Genomic DNA, 22,490 nt, shown 5'->3' on the forward strand with positions numbered 1-22,490 from the left:
TCAAAGTCAGGGTGGGGGTTGCATGGGAAAGGGAATGCAGCATCCGAAGAGAGCAGCAGCAGCAGTCACTTGGCAAAACAAGGCCAAGGGCAGGGTTCTGCACTTTGGCCACAACAACCCCAAGCAGCACTAGAGGCTGGGGACAGAGTGGCTGAGAGCAGGCAGGAGGAAAGGGACCTGGGGGTACTGATAGATAGTAGCTGAAGCTGAGCCAGCAGTGTGCCCAGGTGGCCAAGAGAGCCAATGGCATCCTGGCCTGCATCAGGAGCAGTGTGGGCAGCAGGACAAGGGAGGTTATTCTGCCCCTGTACTCAGCACTGGTCAGGCCACATCTTGAGTGCTGTGTCCAGTTCTGGGCCCCTCAATTCAAGAAGGATGTTGAGGTGCTGGAACATGTCCAGAGAAGGGCAACAAAGCTGGTGAGGGGCCTGGAGCACAAACCCTATGAGGAGAGGCTGAGGGAGCTGGGGGTGTGCAGCCTGGAGAAGAGGAGGCTCAGGGGTGATCTTATTGCTGTCTACAACTACCTGAAGGGACATTGCAGCCAGGTGGGGGGTGGTCTCTTCTGCCAGGCAACCAGCAACAGAACAAGTGACACAGTCTCAAGTTGTGCCAGGGTAGGTCTAAGCTGGCTGTGAGGAAGAAGTTCTTTCCAGAGAGAGTGATTGGCATTGGAATGGGCTGCCCAGGGAGGTGGTGGAGGCACCGTGCCTGGGGGTCTTCAAGCAAAGCCTGGATGAGGCACTTAGTGCCATGGTCTGGTTGACTGGATAGGGCTGGGTGCTAGGTTGGACTGGCTGAGCTTGGAGCTCTCTTCCAACCTGGTTGGTTCTATGATTCTATGATTCTATGGTCTAATTGATTGGATAGGGCTGGGTGCTAGGTTGGACTGGATGATCTTGGAGCTCTCTTCCAACCTGCCTGATTCTATATGATTCTGAATTCTATATGATTCTAAACCCAAGCCCACACACAGCCAGGGCTCCAGGGCAAACCTTGCATTTGCTCACACACTCAGTGAAAACCTCTGGGATGGCTTCAGCTCTGCAGGTGAAAAGGGCAAGCAGTGGTGGTGCAGAGGGAGGCTGTGCAGGGAGGTGCAGCTTGGCAGGCGCATGGGCTGAGTGCCCCCGTGTGGGCACAGCCCAGCGCCACAGCAGCAGCTCATTAAGTGCTCATGAACCCGGCTCAGGCCCTGCCCTAAGTGGCTGTGCAAACTCTGTGCCGCTGGCATTGCCCTCGAGGGGCTGTGGCATGGAGCTCCCAGCCCTTCCTGGCGTGGATGGGATGTGCTGAGCTGTGCCCTGCAGAGGCGTGTGTGTGGTTGGAGCTGCTGAGTGATGAGGGCAGGCACAAGCTGGCACAGTGGTGCCCACTGCTGAGCTGTGCTCTTGCCAGCTGGGCTGCCACTCTGGCTGTTTATATGCAGACACATTGCCCCTCTTGGGCCAGGCTCAAGCAGCATCCCCTGTGCCATCTGTCATGGGAACTGGGTGACTGCAGAAAAGGTTGCTCTAAAGAGGGGGAGGTGACTCTGGAGGAGAAGTTGCTTTAGAGAGGTGCAGGTGACTATGGAGGAGTTGCTTTAAAGAGGTGGAAGTGACTATGGAGAAGTTGCTTCAGAGAGGTGGAGGTGACTGTGGAGCAGAAGTTGCTTTAAAGAGGGGGAGGTGACTGGAGCAGAAGTTGCTTTAAAGAGGTGGAGGTGACTGTGGAGAAGAAGTTGCTTTAAAGAGGGGGAGGTGACTGTGGAGCAGAAGCTGCTTTAAAGAGGTGGAAGTGACTGGAGAAGAAGTTGCTTTAAAGAGGTGGAGGTGACTGGAGCAGAAGTTGCTTTAAAGAGGTGGAGGTGACTGGAGCAGAAGCTGCTTTAAAGAGATGGAGGTGACTGTGGAGCAGAAGCTGCTTTACAGAGGGGGAGGTGACATCTCCCCTCCCTTACTGTGACCCCTCCCCACCACAGCCTGGTGCTCTGTGGGCCAAGAGCAGCAGCAATTAGTGCATGAAGCCATTGGTGCCCCAGCCCCATATTGCTGCAGAGGTTTCCTTGGTGCCTCGTCCATTGAGAAGCTGCCAAGCTCTTGCTTTGTACTGCTCTGTAAGCGCAGGACATTTGATTAACTCAGGATAAACTCTTCCCATACCTCTTTTTTCATCCCCTGTGGCATGCAGATCACCTTCCAGTCCTCTCCAGGCTGTTGTCACCTTTGCTATTCAACTGAAAAGGGACAAACCCACCATGAACTCCTGAGCGCAGTCACTTCCACCTCTTTAAAGCAACTTCTTCTCCAGTCACCTCCACCTCTGTAAAGCAACCTCTTCTCCAGTCACCTCCACCTCTGTAAAGCAACTTCTTCTCCAGTCACTTCCACCTCTTTAAAGCAACTTCTGCTCCAGTCACTTCCACCACTTTAAAGCAACTTCTGCTCCACAGTCACCTCCCCCTTTAAAGCAACTTCTGCCCCACAGTCACCTCCACCTCTCTGAAGCATCTTCTTCTCCAGTCACTTCCACCTCTTTACAGCAACTTCTTCTCCACAGTCACCTCCACCTCTTCAAAGCAACTTCTGCTCCACAGTCAGCTCCCCCTTTAAAGCAACTTCTTCTCCAGTCACCTCCACTTCTTTAAAGCAACTTCTTCTCCACAGTCACCTCCATCTCTTTAAAGCAACTTCTTCTCCACAGTCACCTCCACCTCTTTAAAGCAACTTCTTCTCCAGTCACTTCCACCTCTTTAAAGCAACTTCTTCTCCAGTCACTTCCACCTCTTTAAAGCAACTTCTTCTCCACAGTCACCTCCTCCCCCTTTAAAGCAACTTCTGCTCCAGTCACTTCCACCTCTCTGAAGCATCTTCTTCTCTATAGTCATTTCCACCTCTTTAAAGCAACTTCTGCTCCAGTCACTTCCACCTCTTTAAAGCAACTTCTGCTCCAGTCACTTCCACCTCTTTAAAGCAACTTCTGCTGCAGTCACTTCCACCTCTTTACAGCAACTTCTTCTCCACAGTCACCTCCCCTTCTTTAAAGCAACTTCTTCTCCAAAGTCACCTCCCCCTTTAAAGCAACTTCTGCTCCAGTCACCTCCACCTCTTTAAAGCAACTTCTTCTCCACAGTCACCTCCCCCTTTAAAGCAACTTCTGCTCCAGTCACTTCCACCTCTTTAAAGCAACTTCTGCTCCACAGTCACCTCCACCTCTTTAAAGCAACTTCTTCTCCAGTCACTTCCACCTCTTTAAAGCAACTTCTTCTCCAGTCACTTCCACCTCTTTAAAGCAACTTCTTCTCCACAGTCACTTCCACCTCTCTGAAGCATCTTCTTCTCTATAGTCACTTCCACCTCTTTAAAGCAACTTCTGCTCCAGTCACTTCCACTTCTTTACAGCAACTTCTTCTCCACAGTCACCTCCCCTTCTTTACAGCAACTTCTTCTCCACAGTCACCTCCCCTTCTTTAAAGCAACTTCTTCTCCACAGTCACCTCCCCTTCTTTAAAGCAACTTCTGCTCCAGTCACTTCCACCTCTTTAAAGCAACTTCTTCTCCACAGTCACCTCCCTCTTTAAAGCAACTTCTTCTCCACAGTCACCTCCACCTCTTTAAAGCGACTTCTTCTCCACAGTCACCTCCTCCCCCTTTAAAGCAACTTCTCCACAGTCACTTCCACCTCTCTGAAGCATCTTCTTCTCTATAGTCACTTCCACCTCTTTAAAGCAACTTCTGCTCCAGTCACTTCCACCTCTTTAAAGCAACTTCTTCTCCACAGTCACCTCCCTCTTTAAAGCAACTTCTTCTCCACAGTCACCTCCACCTCTTTAAAGCGACTTCTTCTCCACAGTCACCTCCTCCCCCTTTAAAGCAACTTCTCCACAGTCACTTCCACCTCTCTGAAGCATCTTCTTCTCTATAGTCACTTCCACCTCTTTAAAGCAACTTCTTCTCCAGTCACTTCCACCTCTTTAAAGCGACTTCTTCTCCACAGTCACCTCCTCCCCCTTTAAAGCAACTTCTCCACAGTCACTTCCACCTCTCTGAAGCATCTTCTTCTCTATAGTCACTTCCACCTCTTTAAAGCAACTTCTTCTCCAGTCACTTCCACTTCTTTACAGCAACTTCTTCTCCACAGTCACCTCCCCTTCTTTACAGCAACTTCTTCTCCACAGTCACCTCCCCTTCTTTAAAGCATCTTCTTCTCCACAGTCACCTCCCCTTCTTTAAAGCAACTTCTTCTCCACAGTCACCTCCCCTTCTTTAAAGCAACTTCTTCTCCAGTCACTTCCACCTCTTTAAAGCAACTTCTTCTCCACAGTCACCTCCCTCTTTAAAGCAACTTCTTCTCCACAGTCACCTCCACCTCTTTAAAGCGACTTCTTCTCCACAGTCACCTCCTCCCCCTTTAAAGCAACTTCTCCACAGTCACTTCCACCTCTCTGAAGCATCTTCTTCTCTATAGTCACTTCCACCTCTTTAAAGCAACTTCTTCTCCAGTCACTTCCACTTCTTTACAGCAACTTCTTCTCCACAGTCACCTCCCCTTCTTTACAGCAACTTCTTCTCCACAGTCACCTCCCCTTCTTTAAAGCATCTTCTTCTCCACAGTCACCTCCCCTTCTTTAAAGCAACTTCTTCTCCACAGTCACCTCCCCTTCTTTAAAGCAACTTCTGCTCCAGTCACTTCCACCTCTTTAAAGCAACTTCTTCTCCACAGTCACCTCCCTCTTTAAAGCAACTTCTTCTCCACAGTCACCTCCACCTCTTTAAAGCAACTTCTTCTCCACAGTCACCTCCTCCCCCTTTAAAGCAACTTCTCCACAGTCACTTCCACCTCTCTGAAGCATCTTCTTCTCTATAGTCACTTCCACCTCTTTAAAGCAACTTCTTCTCCAGTCACTTCCACTTCTTTACAGCAACTTCTTCTCCACAGTCACCTCCCCTTCTTTACAGCAACTTCTTCTCCACAGTCACCTCCCCTTCTTTAAAGCATCTTCTTCTCCACAGTCACCTCCCCTTCTTTAAAGCAACTTCTTCTCCACAGTCACCTCCCCTTCTTTAAAGCAACTTCTGCTCCAGTCACTTCCACCTCTTTAAAGCAACTTCTTCTCCACAGTCACCTCCCTCTTTAAAGCAACTTCTTCTCCACAGTCACCTCCACCTCTTTAAAGCGACTTCTTCTCCACAGTCACCTCCTCCCCCTTTAAAGCAACTTCTCCACAGTCACTTCCACCTCTCTGAAGCATCTTCTTCTCTATAGTCACTTCCACCTCTTTAAAGCAACTTCTTCTCCAGTCACTTCCACTTCTTTACAGCAACTTCTTCTCCACAGTCACCTCCCCTTCTTTACAGCAACTTCTTCTCCACAGTCACCTCCCCTTCTTTAAAGCAACTTCTTCTCCACAGTCACCTCCCCTTCTTTAAAGCAACTTCTGCTCCAGTCACTTCCACCTCTTTAAAGCAACTTCTTCTCCACAGTCACCTCCCTCTTTAAAGCAACTTCTTCTCCACAGTCACCTCCACCTCTTTAAAGCGACTTCTTCTCCACAGTCACCTCCTCCCCCTTTAAAGCAACTTCTCCACAGTCACTTCCACCTCTCTGAAGCATCTTCTTCTCTATAGTCACTTCCACCTCTTTAAAGCAACTTCTTCTCCAGTCACTTCCACCTCTTTAAAGCAACTTCTGCTGCAGTCACTTCCACCTCTTTACAGCAACTTCTTCTCCACAGTCACCTCCCCTTCTTTAAAGCAACTTCTTCTCCACAGTCACCTCCCCCTTTAAAGCAACTTCTGCTCCAGTCACTTCCACCTCTTTAAAGCAGCTTCTTCTCCACAGTCACCTCCTCCCCCTTTAAAGCAACTTCTGCTCCAGTCACTTCCACCTCTCTGAAGCATCTTCTTCTCTATAGTCATTTCCACCTCTTTAAAGCAACTTCTGCTCCAGTCACTTCCACCTCTTTAAAGCAACTTCTGCTCCAGTCACTTCCACCTCTTTAAAGCAACTTCTGCTGCAGTCACTTCCACCTCTTTACAGCAACTTCTTCTCCACAGTCACCTCCCCTTCTTTAAAGCAACTTCTTCTCCACAGTCACCTCCCCCTTTAAAGCAACTTCTGCTCCAGTCACCTCCACCTCTTTAAAGCAACTTCTGCTCCACAGTCACCTCCCCCTTTAAAGCAACTTCTGCTCCAGTCACTTCCACCTCTTTAAAGCATCTTCTTCTCCACAGTCACCTCTCCCTTTAAAGCAACTTCTGCTCCAGAGTCACCTCCACCTCTTTAAAGCAACTTCTTCTCCACAGTCACCTCCCCCTTTAAAGCAACTTCTTCTCCACAGTCACCTCCCCCTTTAAAGCAACTTCTGCTCCAGTCACTTCCACCTCTTTAAAGCAACTTCTGCTCCAGTCACTTCCACCTCTTTAAAGCAACTTCTGCTCCAGTCACTTCCACCTCTTTAAAGCATCTTCTTCTCCACAGTCACCTCTCCCTTTAAAGCAACTTCTGCTCCAGAGTCACCTCCACCTCTTTAAAGCAACTTCTGCTCCAGTCACTTCCACTTCCACTTCTCCACAGCTGTGTTTGCTTGCTCTAATGGCAACTGTTTGCTGCCAACATTCCTACTTGGAGGCTGTTTTGTTAGCAGCAGCCTTCTGCCTGTTTGCATCATCTGGGCTGTGAACATGGAGAAGGGAATGAGGCATTTCTCCATGTCCCCTTTGATAGCTGGACTTTAACATGTCACTTTTGAGCAGCTCTAAAGGGAAGGAGGGCAGGATTTGGGAGGGAAGGAGGGCAGGATTTGGGAGGGAAGGAGGGCAGGATCTGGAGGGAAGGAGGGCAGGATTTGAGAGGGAAGGAGGGCAGGATTTGGAGGGAAGGAGGGCAGGATTTGGGGGGGAAGGAGGGCAGGATCTGGGAGGGAAGGAGGGCAGGATTTGAGAGGGAAGGAGGGCAGGATTTGGGAGGGAAGGAGGACAGGATTTGGGAGGGAAGGAGGACAGGATTTGAGAGGGAAGGAGGGCAGGATTTGGGAGGGAAGGAGGGCAGGATTTGAGAGGGAAGGAGGGCAGGATTTGGGAGGGAAGGAGGACAGGATTTGGGAGGGCAGGATTTGGGAGGGAAGGAGGGCAGGATTTGAAAGGGAAGTTGGACAGGATTTGGGAGGAAAGGAGGGCAGGATTTGGGAGGAAAGGAGGGCAGGATTTGGGAGGGCAGGATTTGGGAGGGAAGGAGGGCAGGATTTGAGAGAGAAGGAGGGCAGGATTTGGGAGGGCAGGAGGGCAGGATTTGGGAGGGCAGGATTTGGGAGGGAAGGAGGGCAGGATTTGGGAGGGCAGGAGGGCAGGATTTGAGTGCCTTTCTTAGGCTCTGAGAAACTGAAGCCTCCACTTGTAGAGGCCCCAGAACCATCCAGCTGTGCATATACCATTAACAGGCAGCAGAAATTTGAGTGCTTGCAACCCTCCTCTTCTTTAATGCATGACTTCCTTTTGCTCTTCCCCTTCAACAGGCTACATCATCTACTACAGCACGGATGTGAATGCTGAAATCCATGACTGGGTGATTGAGCCTGTGGTGGGGAACAGGCTGACCCATCAGATCCAAGAACTCACCCTGGACACCCCCTATTACTTCAAAATCCAGGCTCGTAACTCCAAGGGCATGGGGCCCATGTCTGAGGCAGTGCAGTTCAGAACCCCAAAAGGTAAACTGCCACCTCCAGCTGAACATCTTCCTCCTCCTCATTCACTGAATGCAGCCTCTCTAGGGCTAGGATACATCTAGCATGCATGTTGGAAGCTGGCAAAGGCAGGAAGGGAGTGGAGATTGGGTGGAAGGACAAGCTCTGGGCTTGCTCTTGCATGTAATTAATACATGATGCCAGTGCTGCCTGCCTGCTGGATTCATTGTGTTGTTTCATGAGCCACCAGTGGGCACTTGGCCATCCACTTGTTAATGCTGAGGGTCCAGGTCCTGAATGTGCTGCTTAGAAAAATCAGGTTTTAGCTGCTCTAAGACTCTGGGTCTTGCTTGTCACCTGCTCATGGTGAAGAGGTGAGAAGCAGTTAGGCTCTGGAGCTCCTCACCTGCTCATGGTGAAGAGGTGAGAAGCAGTTAGGCTCTGGAGCTCCTCACCTGCTCTTGGTGAAGAGGTGAGAAGCAATTAGGCTCTGGAGCTCCTCACCTGCTCCTGGTGAAGAGGTGAGAAGCAGTTAGGCTCTGGAGCTCCTCACCTGCTCCTGGTGAAGAGGTGAGAAGCAGTTAGGCTCTGGAGCTTGTTAGCTGCTCATGGTGAAGAGGTGGGAAGCAGTTAGGCTCTGGAGCTTGTTAGCTGCTCATGGTGAAGAGGTGAGATGGAGTTAGGCTCTGGAGCTTGTTAGCTGCTCCTGGTGAAGAGGTGGGAAGCAGTTAGGCTCTGGAGCTTGTTAGCTGCTCCTGGTGAAGAGGTGGGAAGCAGTTAGGCTCTGGAGCTTGTTAGCTGCTCATGGTGAAGAGGTGAGAAGCAGTTAGGCTCTGGAGCTCCTCACCTGCTCATGGTGAAGAGGTGGGAAGCAGTTAGGCTCTGGAGCTCCTCACCTGCTCATGGTGAAGAGGTGAGAAGCAGTTAGGCTCTGGAGCTCCTCACCTGCTCCTGGTGAAGAGGTGAGAAGCAGTTAGGCTCTGGAGCTTGTTAGCTGCTCCTGGTGAAGAGGTGAGAAGCAGTTAGGCTCTGGAGCTTGTTAGCTGCTCATGGTGAAGAGATGAGAAGCAGTTAGGCTCTGGAGCTTGTTAGCTGCTCCTGGTGAAGAGGTGGGAAGCAGTTTGGCTCTGGAGCTTGTTAGCTGCTCCTGGTGAAGAGGTGAGAAGCAGTTAGGCTCTGGAGCTTGTTGTCTGCTCCTGGTGAAGAGGTGGGAAGCAGTTAGGCTCTGGAGCTTGTTGTCTGCTCATGGTGAAGAGGTGGGAAGCAGTTAGGCTCTGGAGCTTGTTAGCTGCTCCTGGTGAAGAGGTGGGAAGCAGTTAGGCTGTGGAGCTCCTCACCTGCTCCTGGTGAAGAGGTGGGAAGCAGTTAGGCTCTGGAGCTCCTCACCTGCTCATGGTGAAGAGGTGAGAAGCAGTTAGGCTCTGGAGCTCCTCACCTGCTCATGGTGAAGAGGTGAGAAGCAGTTAGGCTCTGGAGCTCCTCACCTGCTCCTGGTGAAGAGGTGAGAAGCAGTTAGGCTCTGGAGCTCCTCACCTGCTCCTGGTGAAGAGGTGAGAAGCAGTTAGGCTCTGGAGCTCCTCACCTGCTCCTGGTGAAGAGGTGAGAAGCAGTTAGGCTCTGGAGCTTGTTAGCTGCTCATGGTGAAGAGGTGGGAAGCAGTTAGGCTCTGGAGCTTGTTAGCTGCTCATGGTGAAGAGGTGAGATGGAGTTAGGCTCTGGAGCTTGTTAGCTGCTCCTGGTGAAGAGGTGGGAAGCAGTTAGGCTCTGGAGCTTGTTAGCTGCTCCTGGTGAAGAGGTGGGAAGCAGTTAGGCTCTGGAGCTTGTTAGCTGCTCATGGTGAAGAGGTGAGAAGCAGTTAGGCTCTGGAGCTCCTCACCTGCTCATGGTGAAGAGGTGGGAAGCAGTTAGGCTCTGGAGCTCCTCACCTGCTCATGGTGAAGAGGTGAGAAGCAGTTAGGCTCTGGAGCTCCTCACCTGCTCCTGGTGAAGAGGTGAGAAGCAGTTAGGCTCTGGAGCTTGTTAGCTGCTCCTGGTGAAGAGGTGAGAAGCAGTTAGGCTCTGGAGCTTGTTAGCTGCTCATGGTGAAGAGATGAGAAGCAGTTAGGCTCTGGAGCTTGTTAGCTGCTCCTGGTGAAGAGGTGGGAAGCAGTTTGGCTCTGGAGCTTGTTAGCTGCTCCTGGTGAAGAGGTGAGAAGCAGTTAGGCTCTGGAGCTTGTTAGCTGCTCCTGGTGAAGAGGTGAGAAGCAGTTAGGCTCTGGAGCTTGTTGTCTGCTCATGGTGAAGAGGTGGGAAGCAGTTAGGCTCTGGAGCTTGTTAGCTGCTCCTGGTGAAGAGGTGGGAAGCAGTTAGGCTCTGGAGCTTGTTAGCTGCTCATGGTGAAGAGGTGGGAAGCAGTTAGGCTCTGGAGCTTGTTCCCTGCTCCTGGTGAAGAGGTGGGAAGCAGTTAGGCTCTGGAGCTTGTTAGCTGCTCCTGGTGAAGAGGTGGGAAGCAGTTAGGCTCTGGAGCTTGTTAGCTGCTCATGGTGAAGAGGTGGGAAGCAGTTAGGCTCTGGAGCTTGTTAGCTGCTCCTGGTGAAGAGGTGGGAAGCAGTTAGGCTCTGGAGCTTGTTAGCTGCTCATGGTGAAGAGGTGGGAAGCAGTTAGGCTCTGGAGCTCCTCACCTGCTGCTGGTGAAGAGGTGGGAAGCAGTTAGGCTCTGGAGCTCCTCACCTGCTGCTGGTGAAGAGGTGGGAAGCAGTTAGGCTCTGGAGCTTGTTAGCTGCTCCTGGTGAAGAGGTGAGAAGCAGTTAGGCTCTGGAGCTTGTTAGCTGCTCATGGTGAAGAGGTGGGAAGCAGTTAGGCTCTGGAGCTTGTTAGCTGCTCATGGTGAAGAGGTGGGAAGCAGTTAGGCTCTGGAGCTTGTTAGCTGCTCATGGTGAAGAGGTGGGAAGCAGTTAGGCTCTGGAGCTTGTTAGCTGCTCCTGGTGAAGAGGTGGGAAGCAGTTAGGCTCTGGAGCTCCTCACCTGCTCCTGGTGAAGAGGTGGGAAGCAGTTAGGCTCTGGAGCTTGTTAGCTGCTCCTGGTGAAGAGGTGGGAAGCAGTTAGGCTCTGGAGCTCCTCACCTGCTCATGGTGAAGAGGTGGGAAGCAGTTAGGCTCTGAAGCTTGTTAGCTGCTCCTGGTGAAGAGGTGGGAAGCAGTTAGGCTCTGGAGCTTGTTAGCTGCTCCTGGTGAAGAGGTGGGAAGCAGTTAGGCTCTGGAGCTCCTCACCTGCTCATGGTGAAGAGGTGGGAAGCAGTTAGGCTCTGGAGCTTGTTAGCTGCTCCTGGTGAAGAGGTGGGAAGCAGTTAGGCTCTGGAGCTTGTTAGCTGCTCCTGGTGAAGAGGTGGGAAGCAGTTAGGCTCTGGAGCTTGTTAGCTGCTCCTGGTGAAGAGGTGGGAAGCAGTTAGGCTCTGGAGCTCCTCACCTGCTCATGGTGAAGAGGTGGGAAGCAGTTAGGCTCTGGAGCTCCTCACCTGCTCATGGTGAAGAGGTGGGAAGCAGTTAGGCTCTGGAGCTTGTTAGCTGCTCCTGGTGAAGAGGTGGGAAGCAGTTAGGCTCTGGAGCTTGTTAGCTGCTCCTGGTGAAGAGGTGGGAAGCAGTTAGGCTCTGGAGCTCCTCACCTGCTCATGGTGAAGAGGTGGGAAGCAGTTAGGCTCTGGAGCTTGTTAGCTGCTCCTGGTGAAGAGGTGAGAAGCAGTTAGGCTCTGGAGCTTGTTAGCTGCTCCTGGTGAAGAGGTGGGAAGCAGTTAGGCTCTGGAGCTTGTTAGCTGCTCCTGGTGAAGAGGTGGGAAGCAGTTAGGCTCTGGAGCTTGTTAGCTGCTCCTGGTGAAGAGGTGAGAAGCAGTTAGGCTCTGGAGCTTGTTAGCTGCTCATGGTGAAGAGGTGGGAAGCAGTTAGGCTCTGGAGCTTGTTAGCTGCTCATGGTGAAGAGGTGGGAAGCAGTTAGGCTCTGGAGCTTGTTAGCTGCTCATGGTGAAGAGGTGGGAAGCAGTTAGGCTCTGGAGCTTGTTAGCTGCTCCTGGTGAAGAGGTGGGAAGCAGTTAGGCTCTGGAGCTCCTCACCTGCTCCTGGTGAAGAGGTGGGAAGCAGTTAGGCTCTGGAGCTTGTTAGCTGCTCCTGGTGAAGAGGTGGGAAGCAGTTAGGCTCTGGAGCTCCTCACCTGCTCATGGTGAAGAGGTGGGAAGCAGTTAGGCTCTGAAGCTTGTTAGCTGCTCCTGGTGAAGAGGTGGGAAGCAGTTAGGCTCTGGAGCTTGTTAGCTGCTCCTGGTGAAGAGGTGGGAAGCAGTTAGGCTCTGGAGCTTGTTAGCTGCTCCTGGTGAAGAGGTGGGAAGCAGTTAGGCTCTGGAGCTTGTTAGCTGCTCCTGGTGAAGAGGTGGGAAGCAGTTAGGCTCTGGAGCTTGTTAGCTGCTCCTGGTGAAGAGGTGGGAAGCAGTTAGGCTCTGGAGCTCCTCACCTGCTCATGGTGAAGAGGTGGGAAGCAGTTAGGCTCTGGAGCTCCTCACCTGCTCATGGTGAAGAGGTGGGAAGCAGTTAGGCTCTGGAGCTTGTTAGCTGCTCCTGGTGAAGAGGTGGGAAGCAGTTAGGCTCTGGAGCTTGTTAGCTGCTCCTGGTGAAGAGGTGGGAAGCAGTTAGGCTCTGGAGCTCCTCACCTGCTCATGGTGAAGAGGTGGGAAGCAGTTAGGCTCTGGAGCTTGTTAGCTGCTCCTGGTGAAGAGGTGAGAAGCAGTTAGGCTCTGGAGCTTGTTAGCTGCTCCTGGTGAAGAGGTGGGAAGCAGTTAGGCTCTGGAGCTTGTTAGCTGCTCCTGGTGAAGAGGTGAGAAGCAGTTTGGCTCTGGAGCTTGTTAGCTGCTCCTGGTGAAGAGGTGGGAAGCAGTTAGGCTCTGGAGCTTGTTCCCTGCTCCTGGTGAAGAGGTGGGAAGCAGTTAGGCTCTGGAGCTTGTTAGCTGCTCATGGTGAAGAGGTGGGAAGCAGTTAGGCTCTGGAGCTTGTTCCCTGCTCCTGGTGAAGAGGTGGGAAGCAGTTAGGCTGTGGAGCTCCTCACCTGCTCATGGTGAAGGGGTGGGAAGGAGTTAGGCTCTGGAGCTTGTTAGCTGCTCCTGGTGAAGAGGTGGGAAGCAGTTAGGCTCTGGAGCTTGTTAGCTGCTCCTGGTGAAGAGGTGGGAAGCAGTTAGGCTGTGGAGCTCCTCACCTGCTCCTGGTGAAGAGGTGGGAAGCAGTTAGGCTCTGGAGCTCCTCACCTGCTCATGGTGAAGGGGTGGGAAGGAGTTAGGCTCTGGAGCTTGTTAGCTGCTCCTGGTGAAGAGGTGGGAAGCAGTTAGGCTCTGGAGCTTGTTAGCTGCTCATGGTGAAGAGGTGGGAAGCAGTTAGGCTCTGGAGCTCCTCACCTGCTCCTGGTGAAGAGGTGGGAAGCAGTTAGGCTCTGGTGCTTGTTCCCTGCTCATGGTGAAGAGGTGGGAAGCAGTTAGGCTCTGGTGCTTGTTCCCTGCTCATGGTGAAGAGGTGGGAAGCAGTTAGGCTCTGGAGCTTGTTCCCTGCTCTTGGTGAAGAGGTGAGAAGCAGTTAGGCTCTGGAGCTTGTTCCCTGCTCATGGTGAAGAGGTGGGCAGCAGCAGGCCCTGGAGCTTGTGGCTTAGATGATGTATCAGGGATGAGTGGGACACAACAGGCTCTTCACTCAGGCAGTGCTTGCTGGTGGGTGATGAGGGAACCGTGCAAGTGCAGCACTGCCTGGGGGAAGGTGCTCTCAGGAGAGGTGAAGAGCAAAAGGCTGTGCTGCTTTTGAGCAGTACTGTTCCCACCTGGGTGTTAGTGTGCAGAGAGGAGAGCTGGAGCTGGGCTGGGTTATGTGATGTGCTGCTTTTCACTGCTTCAAGCCTTGTGATCTTTCTCTTGTGTTTTGTTTTTCCTTCCCTCTGCCTGTGCCACTAGCTGAATCCTCAGATAAAATGCCCAATGACCAAGGTAAATCAACAGCCCACACATTTCTCTCACTCCATCCTTCACACATCCTGTCCTCCCTGTCCCCTCTGTCGTTTGCTTTTCTCCTCCAGACCAATACCTGCTGCTCTTAACTGGAAAGCAGCTCCTGCCTCTGGTGCTTTTGGAAGAGCTGCAAGGTGCTGGCTGTGCTCTGGGTGGTGGGAACACAAAGTGCTGTCTCTAGGCAGAGGGCACAGGAAGGGATGTGCTGGGCTGTGCCAGTGCTGAATCCCCCCTGGCAAAGGGACTTTTGGATGAGGTGATTGCTCCAGCCAGCCCCTGGAAGCTCTCAGCACAGGGGTGGAAGATCAGGCAGGTGTTTCATGAGCACAAGTGCTGGTTTGTGAGCTCTACACCTGCAGTCATTGGCACCAGGAAGCTAAGTGTTGCCTGCTCTGGAAAGCTTTTGCTAGTTGACTTTTTTATTGCCAGATTCTGCTTCTCAGCTCATTTAGACCCCACCTTGATCTAGGGTTAGGGTGTCCTGACCTAGGGTAGGGTGTCCTGACCTAGGGTAGGGTGCCCTGATCTAGGGTTAGGGTGTCCTGAGCTAGGTTTAGGGTGCTCTGACCAAGGGTTAGGGTGTCCTGACCTAGATTTAGGGTGTCCTGACCTAGGGTTAGGGTGTCCTGACCTAGGGTTAGGGTGTCCTGATCTAGGGCTAGGGTGTCCTGACCTAGGGTTAGGGTGTCCTGACCTAGGGTAGGGTGTCCTGACCTAGGGTAGGGTGCCCTGATCTAGGGTTAGGGTGCCCTGACGTAGGGTAGGGTGCCCTGATCTAGGCTTAAGGTGCCCTGACCTAGGTTTAGGGTGTCCTGACCTAGGGTAGGGTGTCCTGACCTAGGGTAGGGTGCCCTGACCTAGGTTTAGAGTGCCCTGACCTAGGTTTAGGGTGCCCTGACATAGGATAGGGTGTCCTGATCTAGGGTTAGGGTGCCCTGACCTAGGGTAGGGTGCCCTGACCTAGGTTTAGGGTGCCCTGACCTAGGGTTGGGGTGCCCTGACCTAGGGTAGGGTGTCCTGATCTAGAGTAGGGTGTCCTGACCTAGGGTGGGGTGTCCTGATCTAGAGTAGGGTGCCCTGACCTAGGTTTAGGGTGCCCTGACCTAGGGTAGGGTGCCCTGACCTAGGGTAGGGTGCCCTGATCTAGGGTTAAGGTGTCCTGACTTAGTGTTAGGATGTCCTGACCTAGGGTAGGGTGCCCTGATCTAGGTTTAGGGTGCCCTGACCGAGGGTTAGGGTGCCCTGACCTAGGGTTGGGGTGTCCTGACCTAGGGTAGGGTGTCCTGACCTAGGGTAGGGTGCCCTGACCTAGGGTTAAGGTGTCCTGACCTAGGGTTAGGGTGTCCTGACCTAGGGTAGGGTGTCCTGATCTAGGGTTAGGGTGTCCTGACCTAGGGTAGGGTGTCCTGACCTAGGGTTAAGGTGTCTTGACCTAGGGTTAGGGTGTCCTGACCTAGGGTAGGGTGTCCTGACCTAGGGTTAGGGTGTCCTGACCTAGGGTAGGGTGCCCTGACCTAGGTTTAGGGTGCCCTGACATAGGGTAGGGTGTCCTGATCTAGGGTTAGGGTGTCCTGATCTAGGGTTAGGGTGTTCTGACCTAGGGAAGGATGCCCTGATCTAGGGTTAGGGTGCCCTGATCTAAGTTTAGAGTGCCCTGACCTAGGTTTAGTGTGCCCTGACATAGGGTAGGGTGTCCTGATCTAGGTCTAGGGTGTCCTGACCTAGGTCTAGGGTGTCCTGATCTAGGTTTAGGGTGTCCTGACCTAGGTTTAGGGTACCCTGACATAGGGTAGGGTGCTCTGACCTAGGTTTGGGGTGTCCTGACCTAGGGAAGGGTGTCCTGACCTAGGGTAGGGTGTCCTGATCTAGGTTTAGGGTGTCCTGACCTATGTTTAGGGTACCCTGACATAGGGTAGGGTGTCCTGATCTAGGGTTAGGGTGCCCTGACCTAGGGTAGGATGCCCTGACCTAGGTTTAGGGTGTCCTGATCTAGGTTTAGGGTGTCCTGACCTAGGGTTAGGGTGTCCTGACCTAGGGTAGGGTGCCCTGATCTAGGTTTAGGGTGTCCTAACCTAGGTTTAGGGTGTCCTGACCTAGGTTTAGGGTGTCCTGACCTAGGGTTAGGGTGTCCTAACCTAGGTTTAGGGTGTCCTGACCTAGGTTTAGGGTGTCCTGACCTAGGGTAGGGTGCCCTGATCTAGGTTTAGGGTGTCCTAACCTAGGTTTAGGGTGTCCTGACCTAGGTTTAGGGTGTCCTGACCTAGGGTTAGGGTGCCCTGATCTAGGTTTAGGGTGTCCTGACCTAGGGTAGGGTGTCCTGACCTATGTTTAGGGTACCCTGACATAGGGTAGGGTGTCCTGACCTAGGGAAGGGTGTCCTGATCTAGGGTTAGGGTGCCCTGACCTAGGGTTAGGGTGCCCTGATCTAGGTTTAAGGTGTCCTGATCTAGGTTTAGGGTGTCCTGACCTAGGGTTAGGGTGTCCTGACCTAGGGTAGGGGTGTACTGACCTAGGGTAGGGTGTCCTGACCTAGGGTAGGGTGTCCTTATCTAGGGTTTGGGTGTCCTGACCTAGGTTTAGGGTGCCCTGACCTAGGGTTAGGGTGTCCTGACCTAGGTCTAGGCTGTCCTGATCTAGGGTTAGGGTGTCCTGACCTAGGGTAGGATGCCCTGACCTAGGGTTAGGGTGCCCTGACCTAGGGTAGGGTGTCCAGGGGCAGGGACTTGGAACTGGATGACCTTTAAGATCCTTTCCAACCTGAACCATTCTGTGACTCTATGAGTCCTCTTTGGGGAGGAAGTTGTTGAGCAGGAGAGTGGTGAGAGGCTGGAATGGGTTGCCCAGGGAGGGGGTTGAGGCCCCATGGCTGGAGGTGTTTGAGGCCAGGCTGGCTGAGGCTGTGGTCAGGCTGCTCTAGGGTAGGGTGTCCCTGGGCATGGCAGGGGGGGCTTGGCACTGCCTGCTCCTTGTGCTCCCTTCCAACCCTGCCTGATTCTGTGATTCTTCCTCAAGAGCACAGCCTTAGCTGCTAAAAGCCTGAAGGTTTTCAAATGCTAGCTTGAAAAATGGGAGCTTTGCCATTGAATTAGAAGGTGGAGGTCCCAGGGTTGTCTTTTGCCTTCTTCCAAATAACCTAAAAGCCCAATAAAAGAAGGAGAAGAATTAGTCTAAAGGGATGAGCTTAAAAGGATATTGGCAGGCAGCTTAGGCACAGAGTTAAATAGATCCTAAAGGGCTTGAGAATGAGTTTTCTCTTCAGCTTGCTTTTCAGCTTGGTGCTTGGAAGTCATTTAGTCAGTGTGCTTTTACCTTCTGTGTGCCAAATAATGCTGAAACCAGACTGCTATGGAATCAATTCATACCCAGAGCCATGGAACAGGGCTGCTGAGCATAGAACCATAGAACCAAGCAGGTTGGAAGAGAGCTCCAAGCTCAGCCAGCCCAACCTAGCACCCAGCCCTGGCCAGTTATAGACTCAAGCAGGTTGGAAGAGAGCTCCAAGCTCAGCCAGCCCAACCTAGCACCCAGCCCTGGCTAGTCATAGACTCAAGGAGGCTAGAAGAGAGCTCCAAGCTCAGCCAGCCCAACCTAGCACCCAGCCCTGGCCAATCATAGACTCAAGGAGGCTGGAAGAGAGCTCCAAGCTCAGCCAGCCCAACCTAGCACCCAGCCCTGGCCAACCAACCAGACCATGGCACTAAGTGCCTCATCCAGTCCAACCTAGCACCCAGCCATATCCAGTCAACTATGGGAGGAAGCAGAGGATGACCACATCAGGGGGGGTGGAGGGGGTGAAGGGGGAGTTAAAAAGGGCTGTGCAAAAGTTGCTGTTTGAGTTCACAGGGTGTTAGGGGTTGGAAGGGACCCAAGGAGCTCATCCAGTCCAACCTCCCTGCCAGAGCAGGGCAATGCTATCTAACACAGATCACAGAGGAGCACATCCAGACAGGCCTGGAAAGGCTCCACACAAGGAGGCTCCACAACCTCTCTGGGCAGCCTGTGCCAGGGCTCTGGGACCCTTCCAGGCAAGAAGTTCCTCCTTGTGCTGAGCTGGAACCTCCTGTGCTGCAGCTTCCATCCACTGCTGCTTGTCCTGTGCCAGGGAGCAGTGAGCAGAGCCTGTCCCCCCCTCCTGACCCCCAGTCCTCAGTTATAGACATTGATTTAATCCCCTCTCAGTCTTCTCTTCTCCAGACTAAGCAGCCCCAGGGCCCTCAGCCTCTCCTCACCAGGCACTGCTCAGTCCCCTCATCATCCTCCCAGCCCTCTGCTGGACCCTCTCCAGCAGATCCCTGTCCCTCTGCAACTGGGGAGCCCAAATCTGAAGGCAGTGCTCAAGATGAGGTCTCAGCAGGGCAGAGCAGAGGGGCAGGAGAACCTCCCTTGATCTGCTGGCCACACTCTGCTGAGTGCCCCCCAGGACCCCATTGGCCTCTTGGCCCCCAGGGCACATTGCTGTGCCAGTGCCTCCCAGCTCTCATAGTCAAGAATTTCTTCTTCAGCTGGCACAGGTTGCCCAAGGAGGTTGTGTCTGCTACCCCTCCTCAGATGTGTTGAGGGCCAGGCTGGATGGAGCCTTGAGCAGCCTGGGCTAGTGGGAGGTGTCCCTGGCCATGGCAGGGGGGGTTGGAACTGGCTGATCTTGAAGGTCCCTTCCAATCCAAGCCACTCTGTGCTTGCATGGGGCAGGGGGGAGGGGGAATATCAAACCTGCTGCTTGAAACTACCTGCAGGGAGGCTGCAGCCAGCTGGGGTTGGGCTCTGCTGCCAGGCAGAAGAAGTGGACCCAGGCTCAAGCTGTGCCAGGGCAGGTCTGGGCTGGCTGTGAGGAGGAAGTTGTTGGCAGAGAGAGTGATTGGCACTGGAATGGGCTGCCCAGGGAGGTGTCCCTGGCCATGGCAGGGGAGGGTTGGAACTGGCTGATCTTGAAGGTCCCTTCCAATCCAAGCCACTCTGTGCTTCTGTTCATGCAGGTTAGGGGGGGGGAGGGATATCAAACCTGCTGTTTGACCCTAGCCATGGCTGAGGGAGTGCAGGCTCCCTGCCACACCACACCAGCTCAGCCTGCAGCACCCAGGGGTGCCACGGCTCGGGCTCTGCAGGTGCCTTTGCCTCTCTTGTTAGCTGCTCCTTTATTAGCTCTTCACTTCAGCAGCAATTATTTCCACCCTTCTTTCATGCTGTTAAGGCTGTTGAATTCCTCTGGGCCCAGCCAAGGTCTTTGCAGGACTCATTAGAGACATCCCCCATGAAGAACAGCTCTGAAGTTATCCTTCTTCTTCCTCTTAGCAGTTAATTAGTTGCTAATCTTGTTAATGGGGGCCACTTTTATTTCCTCTCCTAGTAGGCTGTTTTTAAACCCAGCCTTGGAGAGGACTCAGGGAGGTGTTTTCTGGCCAGGGTTGCCTGCATGGTTGTGGCTACCAACCCCAAATGTCCAGCCTGACCTGTAGTTGGTTTGGAAATGCCTGCTTGCCATAGGAGAGGAAGCTGGGCAGGGCTGTGGCACCCCCCCAGCCCCCCCATCCATCACCTTTGCCATCACCTGGCAGTCAGAGAATCACAGCATGAGCCAGGTTGGAAGAGACCCCCTAAGATCATCATCATCATTTCTACCTGGATCTTCCTGTACCTGAAGGGGGCTACAGGAGAGCTGGGGAGGGACTTTTGCAGGCTGAGGGACAGTGGCTTTGAGGTGGCAGAGGGGAGATTGAAGGTGGAGATGAGGGAGAAATTCTTGGCCATGAGAGTGGGGAGACACTGGCACAGGTTGCCCAAGGAGGTTGTGTCTGCTACCCCTCCTCAGATGTGTTGAGGGCCAGGCTGGATGGAGCCTTGAGCAGCCTGGGCTAGTGGGAGGTGTCCTTGGCCATGGCAGGGGGGTTGGAACTGGCTGATCTTGAAGGTCCCTTCCAATCCAAGCCACTCTGTGCTTGCAGGGGGCAGGGGGGGAGGAATATCAAACCTGCTGCTTGAAACTACCTGCAGGGAGGCTGCAGCCAGCTGGGGTTGGGCTCTGCTGCCAGGCAGAAGAAGGGGACCCAGGCTGAAGCTGTGGCAGGGCAGGTCTGGGCTGGCTGTGAGGAGGAAGTTGTTGGCAGAGAGAGTGATTGGCATTGGAATGGGCTGCCCAGGGAGGTGGTGGAGTGGCTGTGGCTGGAGGTGTTGCAGCCAAGCCTGGCTGGGGCACTTAGTGCCATGGTGTGGTTGGTTGGGCAGGGCTGGGTGCTAGGTTGGGCTGGCTGAGCTTGGAGCTCTCTGCCAACCTGCTTGATCCTATGATTCTGTGATCAAGTCCAACCTGTCACTTAACCCTTCTCATTAACTAACCCATGGCACTAAGTGCTCCATCCAGCCTCCTCTTAAACACCTCCAGGGATAGGGACTCTGCCACCTCCCCAGGCAGCCCATTCCAATGCCAATCACTCTGTGAAGAACTTCCTCCTGATGTCCAGCCTAAACCTCCCCTGGTGCAGTCTGAGGCTGTGTCCTCTTCTTCTAGCACTGAGTGCCTGGGAGAAGAGACCAACCCCCATCAGTACACACCTCAACAGAGTCTGGTCAGAAGCACTGACTCCTGGAAGCCAGGGAAGGCCAGGAGTATATCACAGACTCACAGAGTCAGGCAGGGCTGGAAGGGAGCACAAGGAGCAGGCAGTGCCAACCCCCCTGCCATGCCCAGGGACACCCTACCCTAGAGCAGCCTGACCACAGCCTCAGCCAGCCTGGCCTCAAACACCTCCAGCCGTGGGGCCTCAACCCCCTCCCTGGGCAACCCATTCCAGCCTCTCACCACTCTCCTGCTCAACAACTTCCTCCTCCCCTCCAGCCTCACTCTCCCCACCTCCACCTTTGCTCCATTCCCCCCACTCCTGACACTCCCTCACAGCCTCCAAAGTCCCTCCCCAGCTTTTTTGGAGCCCCCTTCAGACCCTGCAAGGCCACAAGAAGGTCCCCTGGGAGCCTCCTCTGCTGCAGCCTGCACAGCCCCAACTCTTTCAGGCTGTGCTCACAGCAGAGCTGCTGCAGCCTCTGAGCATCCTCCTGGCCCTGCTCTGGACACTCTCCAGCATCTCCACAGCCCTCTTGGCCCAGGGGCTCCAGAGCTGGATGCAGCACTCCAGGTGGGCTCTCAGCAGAGCAGAGCAGAGGGGCAGAATCCCCTCCCTGGCCCTGCTGGCCACACTGCTGCTGCTGCAGCCCAGCCTCTGCTTGGCTCTCTGGGCTGCAGGTGCACACATGGTTGGTTCTCTTGGAATCCTAACCCTGCTATAGGCCAACATTCAAGTAATTTATGGCCAACACTCAAATCATTTATGGCTATGCCCTCCTCAGGTTCACAGGCTCACAGATGTCAGGGGTTGGAAGGGACCCAAGGAGATCATTGAGTCCAAACCCCCTGCCAGAGCAGGACCACACAATCCAGCTCAGGGCACAGAGGAGCACAGAGGAGCACAGAGGAACTCTCTGGGCAGCCTGTTCCAGTGCTCTGTGACCCTTACAGTAAAGAGGTTCATAGGATCAGAGGATGTTAGGGGTTGGAAGAGACCCAAGGAGATCATTGAGTCTAAGCCCCCTGCCAGAGCAGGGCCTCACAACCTAGCTCAGATCACAGAGGAGCACAGAGGAACTCTCTGGGGAGCCTGTTCCAGTGCTCTGTGACCCTTACAGTAAAGAAGTTCATAGGGTCACAGCTCACAGGATATCAGGGGTTGGAAGGGACCCAAGGAGATCATCCAGTCCAACCTCCCTGCCAGAGCAGCACCACACAGGTTGTGGCTGCCTCCTGCCAGGAGATGTTTAGGCTCAGGCTGGATATGACTTTGGGCAGCCAAGCCTAGCTGAGAGGCATCACTGCCCATGGCAAGGAGCTTGGAGTAGCTCACAGGCTCACAGGATGCCAGGGGTTGGAAGGGACCCAAGGAGATCATCCAGTCCAAACCCCCTGCCAGAGCAGGACCACACAACCCAGCTCAGGGCACACAGGAACACATCCAGACAGGCCTGGAAAGGCTCCACACAAGGAGACTCCACAACCTCTCTGGGCAGCCTGTGCCAGGGCTCTGGGACCCTTCCAGGCAAGAAGTTCCTCCTTGTGCTGAGCTGGAACCTCCTGTGCTGCAGCTTCCATCCACTGCTGCTTGTCCTGTGCCAGGGAGCAGTGAGCAGAGCCTGTCCCCTCCCTGCATTAAGGCTGCAGCTGCTGCACTATAAACCTGTAGGCTGCCTCTGTTTGGCCTCTGAAAATACCATCAGCTATTTTTATCCCATCCTCTTCTCCCACAGCTTCTCTGCTTGCCCCAGCAGAGCTGCAGTGCCAGGCTCAGTGAGTCAGAGCATTCCTCTTGGCTGCATTTCCCTCCTCCCTTTGCTCCAAGTTATCTGCTCTCACAGGTGGCCTTACCTCAAATAACAGCTGCTTAAAAGGTTAGCAAACCATGTCCTTGCTGCTGCAGGATTGCTCAGCCAGCACTTCAAGGAAGAGAAGCTGCTTGCCCTCAGTGCAGTGCTCCTTTCTAGTCTGGCAGCTGCAAAAAAAATGCCCTTTTCTTCATGGAGTTAAAGAAGCAGAGAATTTAACCAGGCTGGGAAAGACCTCTGAGGTCACTGAGTCCAACCTCTCACCCAGCACCTTCTAATGAGCTAACCCATGGCACTGAGTGCCTCATCCAGTCTCCTTTAACACCCCCAGGGATGGGGACTCCACCACCTCCCTGGGCAGCCCATTCCAGTGCCAATCACTCTCTCTGCCAGCAACTTCCTCCTCACAGCCAGCCCAGACCTGCCCTGCCACAGCTTCAGCCTGGGTCCCCTTCTTCTGCT

The 22,490-nt window shown here is 53.6% G+C and overlaps 1 protein-coding gene across 8 annotated transcripts in view; it reads left to right on the forward strand.

The window, feature by feature from the left end:
• Positions 1-22,490, forward strand: part of NEO1 (neogenin 1) — a 311,645-nt gene that overhangs the window by 249,605 nt on the left and 39,550 nt on the right. For 6 of the 8 annotated variants that reach the window (XM_064157224.1, XM_064157230.1, XM_064157226.1 and 3 more), the window contains 2 exons: positions 7,496-7,690; positions 13,614-13,646. In XM_064157224.1, the coding sequence (XP_064013294.1) occupies positions 7,496-7,690; positions 13,614-13,646 (228 nt within the window). The remainder of the gene's footprint in view (positions 1-7,495; positions 7,691-13,613; positions 13,647-22,490) is intronic. The other 2 variants (XM_064157225.1, XM_064157228.1) reach the window with 1 other exon arrangement.

This window comes from Pogoniulus pusillus, chromosome 17 (genome assembly GCF_015220805.1).
Source record: "Pogoniulus pusillus isolate bPogPus1 chromosome 17, bPogPus1.pri, whole genome shotgun sequence".
NCBI classification, from domain to species: Eukaryota; Metazoa; Chordata; class Aves; order Piciformes; family Lybiidae; genus Pogoniulus; species Pogoniulus pusillus.